This window comes from Myodes glareolus, chromosome 1, assembly GCF_982192425.1.
Source record: "Myodes glareolus chromosome 1, mMyoGla1.1, whole genome shotgun sequence".
Classification (NCBI taxonomy): Eukaryota; Metazoa; Chordata; class Mammalia; order Rodentia; family Cricetidae; genus Myodes; species Myodes glareolus.
In genome coordinates, this window is record NC_142026.1 from 35,057,324 (window position 1) to 35,074,819 (window position 17,496).

Here is a 17,496-nt window from a genome sequence, read left to right on the forward strand (position 1 = left end):
ACCCTTGGCTCAGTACTCACTGTCTTCTCTGGCAGTCCCCTCTCCAAGACTCAGTCGCCTCTTGTTCCCCACCACTACCCTCAACCTAGCCTGGATAATCTGCAAGCTGACCCTGTTTTCTCATCTCGGTATCTCCATGGAAATGCAAAGACTAGTAGACATGTTCAGCTGTTACCACTCAACAATGGACATACAGCGGCTCAGTAGAGGCTCTCCTAAAAAAGTCAGAATACTCCCTTGAAAAACCAGAGTAGGCAGAAAGAAGGGCTCAGCATTAGATGAGGGGTAATCAGAAAGACAAATAGTAGCCGAGTAAAAGTGGCCCCGAGGGGGCAAAAATCAGGGCAGCCTTAACAGGTGGCAGGCAGCTGTCACTAGAAGGTGAGGCTCGTTCTCCCTTAACCCTGCATGAAGACGAAGCGCAGTTGGAGAAGCAACAGAGAACAGCCTCTGGCAGGTCCTTCCTGGGAACTGAAAGGGCCTGTTCCTGCAGGACAGTGGATTCTCGAGAAGCTCAATAGGTCACTGTCCTCGTATGCCCTCCGCACTGAGAAACCGTGAATGGAGCCGCAGATCCAGGTGGTCGCCAACCAAACCATATGCCCGGCCATTCAGGAGCTCAAGGAAGGTTCCATCCGCATCCCACAGCCCTCTCTAGGATCCCAACTGGTTTGAGACAAGCACCCAAGCTGGGCCAGTCTCAACCCCGGTGACACCTCTGCCTCCCCAGAACAACACAACCACCACGCCACAAACACTAGGTCGGCCCCGGACGAGGAACAATGGGCCTTCCCGAGCCAGGTCCTCACGGGTTCTTTCAGAACCCAGGAAGGAAACCTGCGGTAAGCCAAGTTCCCGCCTGACACCGGAAAGAGCAACGCACGCTGGGAAGTGGGCGGCTCCTGCGATCAGTGAAGTACGCTGGGATTGCGCTGCGTGCTGGGATAGGTAGCTGGCAAAGCGCCCTGAACCAAAGCGTCTTTTCAGTTTCCTGTGGTCCCCTAGACCTCGAGTTCAAGCGACTGCAGCTGCGCCGTCCCGAGAATAATACATAAAGATCTACCAGAGTAGCGCCGCCGCGAAAGAAGCAGAAAGACAGCTAACGCGAGAGAAAACTCTGCGAGCCACGCCCCCTAGATTTGGAGCTGAAGCGCAGCGCGTGCGCGATTAGGCTGCTGTGTCACATGACCCGAGCAGGGAGCCTGGTTGGCTCTAGTTGGGTTACCTGGACAACGGAGCCTGCGGCGCCGGGCGGGTCAGCACAGTGGGTCTCGCGGGCTAAGCTGACCAGGTTTGCAGTGACGGTCACGCACTCGCTCCCGGGCGACGACCGAGTCCACAGGCAGCAGATGGGAGCCCAGGGCGCCGAAGATGCGGGCGGTCCGGGCCGAGACGCCGGTGCGGGAGCTCTTCCGGGACGCCGCATTCCCCGCCTCGGACTCCTCGCTCTTTTTCAACTTGTCCACGCCTCTGGCCCAGTTTCGGGAGGACATCACTTGGAGACGGCCCCAGGTGCATCCGGTTCTCTCGCCTGGGCGGGTGTTGCCTATAAGTTAGCCGCAGAGGTGGGGCTCTGGGGTTAGCAGGACCCGCCGCCGCCCACTCTGCTAGTTCCTCAAACCCACTCAGAAGGAGGTGCTACCTGACCCTGAAGGTTGAGATGAGGTAGCTCCAATTCAGGAGGTTGGAAGCAGTCTGATGGTTTGTCTTTTAGATTTTGTTTTGGAGTATTTGTACTAAAATATAGTACGACCCAAAGTCAGGTAATAAGGGAATGTTCTAATATGAATATTAGAAGCAGTAATTCCAGATCCCACCACCTACATGGTATAATTCAGCATACTTTGACAAATCCTTCCTTTTTTAAATGTGCATTGGTGTTTTTGCCTGTATTCATGTCTGTGTGAGGGTGTCGGAACTGGAATTGCAGTTACAGACAGTTGTGAGCTGCCATGTGGGTTCTGGAAATTGAACTCAGGTCCTCTGGGAAGAGCAACCAGTGCTCTTACCCGCTGAGCCACCTCTCCAGCCCCGACAGATCTTTCTTGGCTTTGTGCTTTGCTTACATTTCTTTTAGTAGCTCCTGGCGTTAGAGTATGAACAGCAAGAGGTGGCACAGAACAGAGGCATGGCTGTGTTTAACTACACTGGGAAAATCTAAGGAGCTGCTGTTCTTCTTATTACTCCCTTAAATGGTACAGGCAGGTAGAACTATGTATTATAAATAGACATGAAAGTTCTAGTCCCCAGCCAGCAGATTCTGGATCGACTGCTCAATTTATTGCAGATGTATTCACCTGCACAATTTAACTTGCAGGAGCAAATCTATTTGATTGATCCAGAAGCTGAAGGTGGAACTGCATAAGAACTGGTAGAACACCTGGTCATTGTAACAGGCACAGCCCCACTTTCCTGATTCTCCCCAGCCTTCATCGGTGTTGGTCATTTGCTGTGTCCACACGGATCTTCGCCTCACAGCAGTGTCGCCCTCTCATGACCACAAAGAGCGGTGGTAGATGTTTGTTTGGACTTGGTGCAGCTAAAATGGATGCCCAGGCCTAGTGTTTTTGTTGGTGTTTTTAGATGTGGCTTATCTGCTAAACAATACTGCCCAGAGAACAGCCTGTCCCACATGGATATAGTGCTACTGTATCCATGACAACTGGATGGACACCAACCCTCCTGTAGGCTGCACTGCTTGACTCAATGGTGTTGATAAGCATCCTAGTTTTTCATGAGCAACACTGAGAGTTTCAGGTTGTGGTTTTTTTTTTTTTAACTTAAAAAATGGATTTTACGTGGTGGCTCACAACCATTTGTAAGTCTAGTCCCCAGGAATTCAACAGTCTCCTCTGGCCTCTGAAAGCAGTACATGACAGATTCAAGCAAAACACTCATACACATCAAATACAAATTAATAAATGAATTTCCAGTGCCATGAGAGGCCTGTGAAGGGTTTTCAGTTAAGGAGTGAGTGTGCTGGAATGTTTTAAGAAGCTTGCTCTTTAGTGACTAGGACACAGGGATAATATCTTTTTGTATTTTATATTGTAGCCATGTGAGTGTATCGCATCTTCATAGTTGTACCAACAGTAGTAAACAAGACAGAAAAAGAACATTAGGAAAGAATCTCACTCCTGGGAGGGAGATGGTCATCAGGGCTAGAATGCAGACTGCCCTTTTAGTAGTGCTGGAAGTTGATCTCGATGTTCAGGTTGGCTTGACAGCTGGGTGGAGGGGGCTTTGCAGTAGACAACTTTGGAAGGAAAGTTTTGGAAGACAAATTTTTTACTCTGCTTAAGTAAAAGTCAGAGTAGGACTCAAGAGTGGTTTCTTGGGCCATGAAACAGCTCAGCCGATAGTCATTGCCAAGCCTAATGAGCTAAGGTTGATCCCTGGGCCCACATGATGGGGAGAATCCACTCCAATAAGTTGGCCTCCGGCCTCCATACTCATACTGTGTCACAAGCAAACAGGCATAATTTGTATAGACAGATGAAAACAAGAATGACTTCTTGATTCCTGACCAGAGTGATAGGTGGGTGGTGGTCCTCAGCAGCCCCTGGTTTGCCTCCCTTGTTCAGGTGGAGGTGTCAGATAGATGGGCAGAAGCTCAGGAAGGGTATGATAGATGAGATAAATGGTTTACGGTCTAGCTAGGAAGAGCCACTCAGGACCTGGTGTAGGGGTAGAGCAAGGGTCTTGAGACTTAGCCTTAAGTCTTCATGTATAAGTGTGCAAGTGAGCGTCCTAGCAGGTAGTCAGCAACAGGTGAGATGCCGCAGGCGGTGAGGGAGACTACGAGAGGTACATGTGGCATCGTAGAAGCTGATGGGAGCTCCCATGCGCTTGAGAGTCAGGAGCCAGCCAGCAGTTCTGAAAGTTACTAAATGATAGGACATGCCCATTAAATTTGACATCACGAAGGTGAAATTGAGGCAGTTTGGGGACGTGATTAACTGAGGAGCAAGAGCAGACTTTGATGAGAGTGAAGGGCAAGGACAATAGGGTTGGCAGTTTCTCTCAGAAGCTGTCATTGAAGGGAGCCTAGAAAGGGAATTCAGTGCTGCTAGATATTAATTCTATCCTGCTGGCATGCTGGTGTGGTCTGCCCCAGGAGTGGAAAGCCTGAACATACAGAAGGAGAGGGTATAGCAGTACAAGTCCAGTTCCAAGGTAGCAGAGAGTGGGTGCCCAGTAGCTTCCGGGAAGTAGGAGGACAGGCAGGTTGGTAGCTCAGGTGTGTGGGCAAAGGGGCTGAGGACGTTTTGAGAGACAAAAGGGGGGGGGGTATGCGGTTGTCTGTGGATGTGGGAAATTTTCCTTTGTAGACTTGAACACAGTAGACTTTCCAGCAGTGCATGCTGTTTGTTACCATGGATTTATAAAGTAGAGCTGATTTCTAAACTTAGCTGTTTCAAAAAGGGTCATCCAGAATTGAGGTCTTACCAATAAAGAAAGTGTAAAAAATTTGTAACCAAGGAGGTGCTGGATGGTAGGGGTGATAGAGAGTAGCTTCCCCTTCCCTTTTGGGCCAGAAGCTAAGATAGTCAGAAATGCCTTCATAGCCTGCCCTGGATTCATGTGTTCTTAGCTCAAAGAGTAGCTGCAGGTGTGAGCTAACTGGATGCCGTGCTTTCAGGAAATTTGTGCCACACCTCAGCTGTTTCCAGATAACCCACGGGAAGGACAGGTGAAGCAAGGGCTGTTGGGGGATTGCTGGTTCCTGTGTGCCTGTGCTGCCCTGCAGAAGAGTCAACACCTCCTGGACCAGGTACGAGCCACATTAGGCTTCTCCCCACTTGGGTCCTTCTGCCTGCACAGGACAGGAAGTTCTTCCAAAAGCAGGGCCTGCTGCAGCACATCTGTAACTGTGCAGCATGGGTGGAGGGAAGGTTAGGGTACCAAGACACTGGCCCAAGTGTGTCCTGTCCACCAGACTGGAATCACCCACACATTCGGGACATGAAAACAGGCCAAGATGACTGGTGGAACAGGGTCAACAGAAGTATCTGTGTCTGTGGTTTGGCATTTGTTTTCTTTACTGGATTGATTTCATTATTTTCTCATATGTAGGCTTTAAATACCGATAGGGAAAAGGTCATTGGAGCTGTCTTCTGATACTGGCAGACTCCATAAGAAAGGCATTGTGGGTTTTCTTCCTTACAGAGCTGCCTGTTTTAGGTTGGCTCATTGCTCAGGGTTTTCAGTAAGGCAACAGTATTGAGGTGGATAACCCGTGTATGGCTTCTCTTGTGTCCTGGGCTAAGCTCATCGCTGTGGTTACCTCTCCTTACAGCCTTACTGACATCTAACTTTCCTGTGAAAGGATGCTGATGCCTTTGTTACCCTATTTCCTCTGCTCCTGAGTGTTGGAGCCAGCACCACACTACGTCTCCCTAGGTGCAGAGCCTGCTTTTGCCTAACAGAAGCAAGCAGTAGACATAGTTGGGCCAGTGACTGGCCAGTTTGGGGCATATGGCTTTGAGAAGTAGGAAGGGCTGCTAGGTTTGTGGCTACCTGTTACAGCCAGGTCTGTTGAGAATTGGATTACAGAATCGGGGTGTGGTGGTGCATGCTTTTAACCCCAGCACTCAGGAGGCAGAGGCAGGTGAGTTTCTTGAGTTTGAAACCAGCCTGGTGTACAGAGCAAGTTCCAGGATAGCCAGGGATACACAGAGAAATCTTGTCTCAAGAAAAAAAAAGATTGAGTTACTGCCGCCTGCCAGCCAAAGCTTTGAATTTAGGTCAAGTGCTTATTTGGGGCAGTAAACGTGGTTGGCTGTAAGCTTTGGGGACATGAGTTATTTATGTGAAAATCTGGATTTTGTGTTCACTGGTTGAGTTTGTTGTGACATGGCCATATAGATCTGGCAGCCAACAGAGCAGAGCCCTTCACTCTCAGTGGGTGCTCATGGAGGGCTTCTGTCGAAGCCACTCTTAGGACACTGAGGCGCACAATGGTCCTGATCTCTCAGGTGTCTGCAGTGCTTCTGTGAGGCCCCACTGTTGGGATGCTAAGGACCACAGGTGATGGTGGTCCCTCAGGTGACCCATCAGGTGTCTGCAGTGCTTCTGTTGGGATGCTGAGGAGCACAGGTGGTGGTGGTCCCTCAGCTGGCTCGTCAGGTGTCTGTAGTGCTTCCGTTGATATGCTGAGGAGCACAGGTGGTGATAGTCCCTCAGGTGACCTATCAGGTGTCTGTAGTGCTTCCGTTGGTACGCTGAGGAGCACAGGTGGTGATGGTCCCTCAGCTGGCCCGTCAGGTGTCTACAGTGCTTCCGTTGGGACGCTGAGGAGCACAGGTGATGTGGTCCCCCAGCTGGCCCGTCAGGTGTCTGCGGTGCTTCTGTTGGGACACTAAGGATCACAGGTGATGTGGTCCCTCAGGTGGCCTGTCAGGTGTCTGTAGTGCTTCCATTGGGATACTGAGGACCTCACAAAAGCTGATCTCATACTGTCTGTTTGACCTCTCCTTGTGCATACTAGGTTTTCCCTCCGGGACAGCCAAGCTGGTCTGACCAGAAGTATCGAGGTTTCTTCACCTGTCGAATTTGGCAGTTTGGACACTGGGAGGAGGTGACCATAGATGACCGTCTGCCTTGCCTTGCTGGGAGACTCTGCTTCTCCCGGTGCCAGAGAGAGGATGTTTTCTGGCTTCCCTTACTGGAAAAGGCCTATGCTAAGTATGTATGGTATAGAAGTGGCAGGGCCAGCCAGGCTGGGCGGCATCAGTACTCAGACTGTCCCCAGAGGCCCATCTCCTCTGCCCTGGGCTGCAGAACGCTATGCAGTCCTCAGGGTCTGGCAGCCAGCCCTGTGGTCTTGGCGTGGACACTCTGCTTTTCAGACTATAGTTTGCCCTCCCTGCTCACTCTTCCTTCCCATATTTCCCAGCACTCTACTGAGAGGTCCTCCTCATTCCTCAGTCCCAGCACAAAGATGCCCCCATGTATGTTTCTGAACATTCAGGACAAGTGGTTCATTGCCTGTTTGTAGGGGAGTCAGGAGCCTGGTGTGGAGCAACACTTGCTTATCATAGTCCTGCTCTCACTGCAGTCCCCAGTTAAACAGCTGTCCCTCCTACGTAGTGTTAGGCTTCGGAGGGAGGCTGGCTAATGGGCAGGTGTCTGAGCAGAGGTACTCAGAGGGCTAGCAGAATATCTATTTTGGGGCAGTGGGGTTTGAGCTTCAGAGATGGAGCCTCTATGGCCCTTTGTCTTGTCCTTTGCTGCCCACACTAGAGAAGAATGGGTCTGAACCTGGGCAGAGAACAACAGGGCCATAGCAGATTGTGACTTTTTTTTTGTTTTTGTTTTTGTTTATTGATATTTATTGAGCTCTACATTTTTCTCTGCTCCCCTTCCTGCCTCTCCCCTCTCCCCTTCAACCCTCCCCCAAGGTCCCCATGCTCCCAGTTAGTTTATGACATTTATAGATGAGTGAAGATGTGATACGAAGCAGAGGAGCAATCCAGGTGCAGTGAAAGGGTGGCTGGAAGGTGCTTTGGAGGTGTGATGGATTGTGGGAATAGGAGCAGCAGGAAGCCCCCAGTAGCAAGGCTTATATACCTCCTATGATTGTGATTTCCAGGGTCCATGGATCCTATGAGCACCTGTGGGCAGGGCAGGTGGCAGATGCCCTGGTGGATCTCACTGGAAGCCTGGCAGAAAGGTGGACCCTGAAAGACATAGTGGGAGCCAGTGGCCAGCAGGACAGGCCCAGCTGTGGAGAGCAAAGGACTTGTCGGCAGCTGCTCCGCCTGAAGGACCAGTGTCTGATCAGCTGCTCTGTGCTCAGCCCCAGAACAGGTACAGCCTGTGGCCACAACTCCTTTCACCATGAGCTTGTTGTAGAGAAGGAAGTCTGGCCCCAAGAGGGTGTCTTGGGTTTGTGTGTGTCTATTGTCCCTCCTTCAGAGAGAGGTGGCCCTCTTCTAGACCAGTTCTTCCACCTAGAGCAAGGCAGGACCTAATTTATATTTTCTATTGCTCCTAGACAGCTTAGAAGCAGTAGCAGGAACAGTGTCTAAGCTGACCACGCCATCATCCCTGCCTCAGGTAGCTGGTGACCTACCAACCAAAGTCCAAAGCTATTTTCTATCTTACTGACATATTTAGGTTCATGAAGGAAAGTTTGTATACAAAAATAAGAAGAAAGAAAAGGTCACCCAAATAAAACTACTGTAAGCCACTTGCAACTCTTTAGTACCCTTTTTGAGTTTTCTCCTGTGTATACAACCTCGTCTGTTTTTGTCGTATACCACTTTCTTTGTTATTACGTAAACTTTGGAGTATCTTCCTCCATTGCTGGACTTGCTGTGATTTTCTTGATCCTTCCAGCAACATTGGATAGTTCAGATCCTTTTTTCTTTTGTTGTTGTTGTTGCTGCTGTTGTTTTGTTTTGGGGGGAATCATGCTTGCTTAGAACTCAAGTAGGTCTCCTGCCTCTGACACGCAAATGTGGAGACCATTGGAAGTATTAAGTGCCCGACTAGATTTTCTGATAATAATAATACTGTAGTGAACACCTTTATAATTTGCTATTCACATTTAAGAATATTTTTTGTAACTGGTTTAAAAATAGGGACCTCAGGTGCTAGGAGATAACTCAGTCAGTCAGGTGCTTGCTGCACAGCTTGAGGACCCCAGTTGGATATTCAGCACCAGGTCAAAGGCCTGAATATTTATAATTACAACTCTGAGGAGGTGGAGACAGGACTTAGTGTCCATCCAGCCTAGTTGAGTCCCTGAACTCCAGGTCCCAGAGAGAGACTCTGTCTCAAATAATAAGGTGGGCAGCTCCTGAGGAACAACGCCAAGGCTCTCTTTTGGCCTGTACACATGTGTATATGCACACACCCCCTCACGTACACACATGTATACACATGTAAATAATTAAGTATGACTATCAAAATAACCCAACACTTGTAGGTAATCACCCTGGCCAGTCCAACAGGCAAGAGTTGGCACGACTGGGATCCCCTCAGGCGATCCTGGGGTTGAAGGGAAGAGCAGGGTGTACGTTCACTGTTGCTCATGCTGGCTCCCTAAACCTCCCTCCTTGACCATCAGCTTCTTGGAACTGTTGATGCTGGGTGACTCTGAGTGGGAGGGTTGACTCTTGACACTTCTGCTTTTGGAGAACCCCTTAACCTGGCAAAGAGCTGCTGGGGCTCCCAAAGCCTCAAGGGCTGGGGTTAAGAGGGACACCAAGAATGATAGCTGCACAGAGCCTTTGGGAGTAGAGCTATGGTCACGGGCCCTCCTGCCTTCTCTGGCTGCCACCCTCCCTGGAATAGCAAGCACTTCTTCTCTTTCACATAAGGGCCCTTTGTTTTGTGGTCTCTGGCCAGGTAGGATTCCTTTTGGCCTCAAGTAGTCAGTGTTGACTTCTGGTTCATGTGTTACTTCTCCATCTGGCTTTGCCTAGGGGAGGCTTCTCTTAGCTATTGATGATCTTAGCTATGTCAGTGACAGTAATGGTGGCTTCTGCACTGGCACACATGGTGAAAATTGAGACCCAGAGGAAGGAGTATTGTGTGAAACAACAGTCCTTGGGGGCAGTGAGCCAGGGCCTAGCAGTTGGCCTTTCTTGGCACAGAATGCCAGTGAATACTGCAAGTAGCTGGCTTGTGTTTAGGAACAGAGCTCCTTAACTCTACGGAGACCCACCCATGCATCTCCTACAGGCAAGAAAGCAAGGATCTATTTGTCCTATCCAGTTTGGGGCATGGTAATGCTAGTCCTGCGCATGACTGACCTGGTCCCACAGGTGCCAGGGAGCTCGGGGAGTTCCACGCCTTCATCATCTCAGATCTGCGGGAGCTGTGGAGTCGGACTGGCCAGGGTATCCTCCTGTTGCGAATTCACAACCCTTGGGGCCGACGTTGTTGGCAGGGCCTCTGGAGAGAGGGGTGAGTACCAGGAGAGGGCTGCATGTGTGAGGAGGGGTTGATGCTTTGAGGGCATTCATTGCCGCAATGCCCATCTGGCCTGGTTTGTGTTCATATCCAGCTGCCAGGATGGTGCTTGCTTTTTTATGGCAGAGCTCACCCAGCACCTGTCTGTGCACCTCCTGCTTTGTCTAGGTCTTGGAAGACCTGGGATCCTACAGGTTTGTTTTGTTTTTATTTTTGTGTTTTTGTTTTTTTAATGATGCTGTATCTTGGGTACCCATAGGGTAGTGAATGCCTGGCCTGGGGTTTTGGTGAGTATGGCTTTGAGGTGGCCCACAGATAAAAGTCCTCAGCTCAGTTTTAAGACCCAACTAAGCCAGGATCCCCTTGAGGCCTGGGAGCTCTAAGACTCCAGGCTAGGTCTGGTGCTGCGGCTAAGCAGAGCAGCACTCTACTCAAGTGACCAGAGAGTCTGGGCTCGGGTGTGATGACCTTAAGAAGGCAAGTTCTCAGACATGGGGTCCCCCTGGGAAGGAGGGGTTCTGATGGCAGTCAGCACACAGAAAGCACCTTCTGTAGGTCACTTTAGCAAGAGAGTGTACTGTGCAGCTGGCCATCCAGGGTCCCACTTCCCTGTTTTTCTGTTGATGTTCCACCTTGAACTTGTACTGAAATGAGATTTTCTGCAGGGGTGAAGGGTGGAACCAGGTAGAGCCAGCTGAGGCGTCTGATATGCTGGCACAACTCCAGGAAGGAGAATTCTGGGTGGAGGAAGAGGAGTTCCTCAGGGAATTTGACGAGGTCACTGTTGGCTACCCTGTCACAGAGGCTGGCCACCTACAGAGTCTCTACACAGGTAGGACATTCACAGGCTGGCACACCAGTGACTGGGTACAGCTCTTTCTGCCTGATGGACTGAGGACCTGGAGAAGGGGAACAGGTGGGGGTCCTTAGAGGGTGGGCTGCCTGCCACTTGTGTGCTTGCCTTGGCTGTGGGTGTAGCCTAGCCAGCAAGGTCCTCTCACAGCTGACTCGTGTGCTCTCCCACTAGAGAAGGTGCTGTGTCACACACGGGCACTGCCTGGCGCCTGGGTCATAGGGCAGTCAGCTGGAGGCTGCCGGAACAACAGTTGCTTTCCCTGCAACCCCAAGTTCTGGTTACGGCTCTTGGAACCCAGTGAGGTGTGTGTGGCTGTCCTTCAGAGACCCCGGAGGTGCTTAGTGGGCCAGACCCGGGCACTGGTGGGTGCCGGTCCTGCACCAGTGACTCTCCCCGGCAAGGACTACCAGGCTGTGGGCCTGCACATCTGGAAGGTAACTCCATCTACTGGCCTCATGCTGGAAAAACAGGCAGCCTTATTGGAGGCCTGGGTCCCCAGCAGTGCCTGTCTTTTTCCCATGTCCTCTGGCCACAGGCACCTCTGATATACCGGCAGATGCAGCTAATTCAAAGCTTGTCCATCCCACCCCAGAGGTGGGGGCTAGCCTAGTCACTACAATCCCATCTTCCCCGAAGGAAGTGTCCCATTATAGTAGGGCTGGTGCTTGCCTTGTGTACTCCAGCCTAGCTACCTTCCCCTGTTCCTCCCTTACAACCTGTACGTGTGCAGGGTTGTTTTGTCAATCTCAGACATTTGGTCAGTTCTGTGAACTAGCATCTGTTTCCTAGAACAGGTCACTGAGGAGTTGCTACTTGCTTACTCAGTGGCCAGTGGCTACCTTTCGTTCATTGTTCCTTTACAAGTGTGACCTATCTCATGGTCATTTCCTCTTGTAAAAGAGTTGCTGGAAAGTACCTTCTTCAGTATTCCCCAGGCTGCACTGGTTGTGGGCCATTTTGAACATAGTTCTAGATTTGTCTGTTACACACCTTTGAGGGAAGCCCTGAGTATTTTGAGCCCTGGCTTAAAAGGATGGATATTACGGGCTATTGTCTCCTGGGAGCATTGCCTGAGTGGTGAGGAGCAGAGAGGCAGAGGCCCATTGTATTGATGTGAGTCTCCTCAGAGTCTCCTGTGTCCAATCATGCAGGTCGAGAAGCGGAAGGTCAGCCTGCCCAGAGTCCTGTCTTCACCCCCGGTAGCTGGTACTGCATGCCATGCCTATGACCGTGAGGTCCACTTGCGCTGTGAGCTCTCCCCAGGCTACTACCTGGCCGTCCCTAGCACCTTCTTGAAGGATGTGCCAGGGCAGTTCCTGCTGCGAGTCTTCTCCACTGGGAAAATCTCCCTCAGGTGAGGAGCCAGTGCTAGCTGGGCTTCCTTCAGCTGGGCTGAGGCCTGGCAAGGAGCAAGGGTGCACTCGGTGTGAGGGTAGGACTGGAGCAGGTTCCTTTGGACAAGGCTGCCATTGCCTTCTGTGCTTGTCCTCCCGTCAGTGCTGTCAGGCTGGCCACCAAGGCTGCATCACCTGGAACAGCCCTGCCTGCAGGCGAGTGGGAGACTGTGCAGCTGCGGGGCTGCTGGAGAGCTGGCCAGACAGCTGGGGGCAGCAGGAACTTCGCCTCTTACCCCTGCAATCCCTGCCTCCCCTTCTCCGTTCCTGAGGGTTCTGGTCCCCGCTACATCCGCATCACCCTACACCAACACTGCCGACTCAGTGACAGCCAGCTTCACCCCATTGGTTTCCACATCTTTCAGGTGAGCTAGGTTCCAGGAGAGGCCAGCTGCTGTGACACAGGGGCTGGATTCTGTCATTTGGGCCTGTTGGTCCAGCTGGCTGGCCTCAAGAAAGACTCACTTGGAAGTTCACAGAGTCCGTATTTGCTGGGGTTATCTGAGGCAGCTCCCCTGGCTCTGAAACCAGACCAGGGAACACACTTAGTAAAGTGTGAGTCGGAGAAATGGGAGATGAGAGAGGTAATATGCTAGAGGTCAGGGTCACAGGCTACAAATTCCACGATGGCAACAGTGAGGCTTCCCATCCTATGAGGCTTTGTTCATTTGGGGCCTCACTTCCCAGTGAGCATTGGCTAAGTGTGTGTTGGACTGCATCAGGATTCGTTGTGGTGGGTGGAGGCATGCATGCCTGGATTGCAGGTGACGTGGGGAGGAGAGAAAAGGAATTTTGCATTAAGAAGGTTCTGTTGAGGGGTGCCAGTACATCACAAAAAACTGAACTCTTGGAATCTTGAGTCAGGCCACCTGGAACTCTGACAGGGCCTCTGGCAAATGTGGCATGGCTCCATGGCTTTTGTCCGCGGCAAAGGGGTTTAATAGTTCAAGGACTGAGAGCATCAGCTACTCCAGCTGACCCTGGGTGTTATGCCCTCAGCTGGTACTGTTCAGAGGGAGAGCATATCATGCCATCCTGTGTAGGCCTCCATGCTGATTCCACTGTTGCTCCAGGTTCCAGCGGATGGTGAGAACCAAAGTGCATGTTCCCTGCTGCTTCAGGAGCCATTGCTAAGCTGTGTACCACATCGCTATGCCCAGGAAGTAAGCCGCCTCTGCCTCCTGTCAGTGGGGAGCTACAGGGTTGTGCCCTCCACCTACCTGCCAGATACAGAGGGTACCTTCACAGTGACCATAGCAACCAGAATAGACAGGTAGGACTCCAGGTCCTCAGCACTGTAGTGCTTTCTTTCTTGTGAGTCTCTGCTTGGCCCACGTGCCCAAGCTCCTGCCTTTCTGGCAGAGCCAAGAGGTGGGCCTATGGGCTTTGGGACTCCTTGCTGGTCTAAGCCTGGGATAGGTCCTGGGTCTGGTGGGAAGTGTGTAAGGCAGGCTTAGGGGCTGACCTGACATTCTCTCCACAGGCAGTCCATTCACAGCCAGGAGATGCTGGGCCAGCTACTCCAGGAGGTTTGTATGCAGTATCCTTGCCTAGCTTGGTTCACCTACCTATATCTCCTTGGTGGTCTGGGGTCTTCATTCCCTTATCCTCCTCCCAGCAGCCTTGCTGCAAGTGGCCTCTATCTGAGATATAAAGTGCTGTGACCCCTCATAAAGAGTCACAAGGCGGAGCTTTCAGGGATTTGGGATCTGAGACTGAGTCTTATTCTCAGGTATTTAGAAGGACAGTGGGAGCAGAGGGCAGGGCCCAACATTACCTTCTCTCCCTGCAGGTCTCCTTCATGGCAGTGATGAAAGCCTGACTCAGCATCCAGGTGCATCTCCAGCCAGCTGTGAGCCTGGCTCCGCATCAGCTCTGAGCTGGCTGTGGATCTGGAGGAGAAAGTAGGGTGCTCTGTCCTGGACAGAAGACATCTCGGAGTCCAGTGGGTGCTGTAGTGAACTAGGACTCCCAAGTGACGTCTTCATTCCTCAGTGAAGACCAGGAGATTCTGGTGCCCAGGCCTGCTGGGAAAGGCTCTGCAGAACCCTCACACCCTCCTTGACGTCAGGAGCCTTACACCAGGCAGGCAGCTGGTGACAAATGTTGAAAACTATTTATTACTTGAAATATTTTTAGGATGTGACTTTATAAATAAACATGAGTAATTTATGAATTGGTCTTGTTTCACAAAGCCCAAAATCAAATTAGCATCCTAGTAGTCAGCTGCACAACTGGGAGGGTGCCAAGGGGACGAGAGCAGGCAGCATGGGCTCTGGAAGAGGTAGGGAATTGAAAGCAAAGATTTCGGCATAGTTTTAGCATCCTTAGGCCTTCCTGAGCTGCGATCTGTGCCTGGACTGTGATGTGCTAAGGTATTGATCAGATGATTGGAGTCAGGATGGCTGCGGTGAGTGTGCCTCCTGGACCTGCACAGCTAGTCTCTGCTGGACTGTTACAAACTGCCACTCTTGTGTCCTACTATGCCAGGCTTCGTCAACATAGGTCATACCCACAGGCCTGTCAGACATCTGAACAACCTACCTGCCTAGTATGCAGCCATGGAGGAGAAGTTCAAAATTTCTGTTAATGGGGGGACTTCTGATCATATTGATGTGGACAACAAATGTCCTCTTGTGGGCCAGGTCTTTGGACTGTATTGAGGTGCTTCCTTTTTCATCCTTAATTGATTTGCTTGGTCACATGTCTGACTTGTGGCCCTCTACATTGCCCCTGTTGATAAACCATAACTTCCTTAGGCAGCTATTTTCGGTGCCACTCTTATTGACTAGGCCTTTCACCTGACTTGTCTTCTTTGGAATTGGATCCCACCGTCCTTGGTATTTACCAAGCCCTGTAATGGCAGTTTCCACAATCACCTGACTTGCAGGACTAGCTTAACTAGAATGGGAGTAGGCCCGAGGGCTTGGCAGGAAAAGATCTGGTCTTTCCTTTAAAAGTAACACTTGAGGGCTTCGATAAAGCTGGACAGCAGCCACCTACAGGCAACCATCCTTATGGTCCCAGGGATCCCTCCTTAGTCTGCACCTAGACATTGTGCTGAGTCTACCATCACACCCCTGTTCATATGCACCTTATTCAACATCACCTAGACAGTGTGCTGAGTCCCCCATCACATTCCCATCCATGCACACCTTATTCAACATCATCCAGATAATGTGCTGAGTCCACCATCACATCCCCATCCATGCGCACCTTATTCACCATCACCTACACAGTGTGCTGAGTCCACCATCACATCCCCATCCATGCGCACCTTATTCAACATCACCTACACAGTGTGCTGAGTCCACCATTACATCCTCATCCATGCACACTTTGCTCAGCATCACCTAGCCAATGTGCTGAGTCCACCATCACACTGCTGTTCAGCAGCAGTAAATAGCAGTTGAATTAGATAGGACAATCAATCACTCTGGTTAGGGTCTACTGTCTCCTCATTACCTATTATGAACCCTTGCTCTTTGTGGGTAGTGGGTAATCCTGTTCCACAGCCTAAATTGTCACATTTTTCAGACTGGACCCCTTTTTCCAGAAGTACACAGCAGAATGGGATTAGGGGCAACTCGTTTGGGTAGAAACAGAACTCTCTTTGAGACACTTGGGCAGCCCCAGCCTCAAATTTAGGGTCTTTAGAAGGATGGAGGGCCTGACTGAATGTTCCTCGTGGGGCTGAAACACTTGGCCTTGGGGTTCCAGCCAGCTCTGTCACCTGGGCAAGGCGGCCTCAAAGGTAAGGTCCACCCTAAAGACCTGTACTGCCACAGAGGGCCTTCCCAGGTGTCCCCCACCAACTGCTCCCTGAGTTAGCATGTTTATTTTTTGCTATCCCTTCCCCCCTCTCAACGGTGTTTGTTTTGGTAGCTCCAGGGACATCTGAGGATGACTCTTGAGGGAAGCCCTCTACTGACAGCTTACAGGAAAGGCCCCTGGAGTGCCTGTCCCCTCAGGATGCCCCAAGGAACATATCTGAGTCTCCACCCAGTGGACTTTTCCCACCTCTAAGAGCTATCAAAAAATCTTCTAAGGGTTGGAGGCATCTGGATCCCCACACCCTTGTCCATTGTTAAACAGCTACTGTGCCTCTCACCAGTGTCACCACCGGCCAGTCTTCTGTGACTCCTGAGGGAGGCCTTCTGAGTACCAGCCTGCTGCTCCTCAGTGTGGTTCACTCTAATGACCTCCAGGAGGCGCACTGAAGCTGTGGCCTGCTCTTCAGGATCATGGGACCATTTCAGCTAGATCCTGCCTGCCTACCTTCCATGTTCTGAGGAGTTCCAGGTGTCTAGCTCAGGCAGGGCTAGGTGAGCAGCCACCAGGATGTTATTTCAGGGTAGCCCTGGTTTGAAAGGGTGAACATAGGCTACTGCTAAAGGACAGGTGGGGAGTGGCACCCCAAGGCCATGGGGTCACCACTGCGGTTGTGAAAATCTGCCCCCCCCCCGCAGTTGGCACCCTGGGAAGGTGGCTGGGACACAAGTGGAGACAGCATGAGGGCACTAATGTTTGTGGTGGTTGGTTAGAGCCAGGTCCCACCACCCTGAGTATGCCAAGCCCTGTGGTGGCCTGGCCTGCGGGACTGGCTTAACCAGGGTGGGAGCAGGCTTGAGGGCTGGGCAGGATCTTGTCAGCCTGACAGGGTTTAGAATCGCCCAGGAGCACCATGAGCATGTCTGTTTTCAGAAGATTAACTGAACTGAGCAGGCCCAGCAGGAATGTGGGCGCACCATCCCGTCAGCAGGGGACCCAGATGAACAAAAGCCCACTATCGGAATCTGTCCCTGTTTCCCGACTGCAGAGACGGTGTGTGACAAGCTGCCTCATTGTCATACATTGCCATTGTCACATTGCCCACCATAAGCCAAAATCAATCCACCCTTCCCTTGGTTGTTTTAAATCATATTCCATTATGGCAATGAGAAAAGTAGCTTACACAGTGACCTTATAAAAGGGACCTTAGAGAACCTCCTTACCTCTCCACCATATGAGGCTGCAGCCAGCCAGATGACCAGCCATCAACCAGCCCCTGGATCCCTGTGACCTTGCTTTTGGACTTGCAGCCTCCAGAAGAGTTAGATGCATTTCTGTTGTTTATAAACCGGCAGGTCTGTAAAGCCACCCTGGTGGGAGCAGCAGGTTTCTGGGAAGAGCTGGGGCGTCTCATCAGGGCCTGTTTGTCTTCCACTGTGCCCAGAGCCACACCGTGCCTGCTGAGCAGACTAGATCATTGGTGGCAAATGCCACCAAAGGATGAGGGTAGTTCTGGCAGATCCAGAAGGGCGGGTTGGGTGTGTCTGTGTG

General features: G+C 51.3%; 1 protein-coding gene and 1 long non-coding RNA gene across 3 annotated transcripts; one reads left to right on the forward strand and one right to left on the reverse strand.

Moving 5' to 3' along the window:
- The first annotated feature begins 920 nt into the window (after window positions 1-920).
- Window positions 921-14,350, forward strand: Capn10 (calpain 10). 2 transcript variants are annotated; one of them, XM_048441900.3, is made up of 12 exons: window positions 921-1,512; window positions 4,643-4,774; window positions 6,491-6,687; window positions 7,595-7,812; window positions 9,777-9,918; window positions 10,590-10,756; window positions 10,952-11,214; window positions 11,932-12,134; window positions 12,278-12,539; window positions 13,248-13,337; window positions 13,658-13,703; window positions 13,967-14,350. In XM_048441900.3, the coding sequence occupies exons 1-12, from the start codon at window positions 1,372-1,374 to the stop codon at window positions 14,080-14,082; spliced, it is 1,977 nt and encodes a 658-aa protein (XP_048297857.3). In that variant the 5' UTR covers window positions 921-1,371; the 3' UTR covers window positions 14,083-14,350. The 2 variants fall into 2 exon arrangements, with proteins under 2 accessions (XP_048297857.3, XP_048297856.3); XM_048441899.3 differs by having other exon boundaries at window positions 923-1,512; window positions 13,248-13,447.
- On the reverse strand, window positions 11,048-17,489 carry LOC146896105 (uncharacterized). Its single transcript, XR_015737726.1, has 2 exons — window positions 17,169-17,489; window positions 11,048-14,907 (listed from the first exon to the last, which is right to left on the reverse strand). It is a non-coding gene; the product is annotated as an uncharacterized LOC146896105 (long non-coding RNA).
- Between the last annotated feature and the right edge of the window lie 7 nt (window positions 17,490-17,496).

Bases quoted from the DNA above. Each gene is read 5' to 3' on its own strand.
- Capn10 (XM_048441899.3), top strand. From the start codon at position 1,372: ATGCGGGCGGTCCGGGCCGAGACGCCGGTGCGGGAGCTCTTCCGGGAC. The intron at 6,688-7,594 runs GTATGTATGGTA...TGTGATTTCCAG, and splicing joins CTGGAAAAGGCCTATGCTAA to GGTCCATGGATCCTATGAGC. The intron at 12,540-13,247 runs GTGAGCTAGGTT...CTGTTGCTCCAG, and splicing joins TTGGTTTCCACATCTTTCAG to GTTCCAGCGGATGGTGAGAA.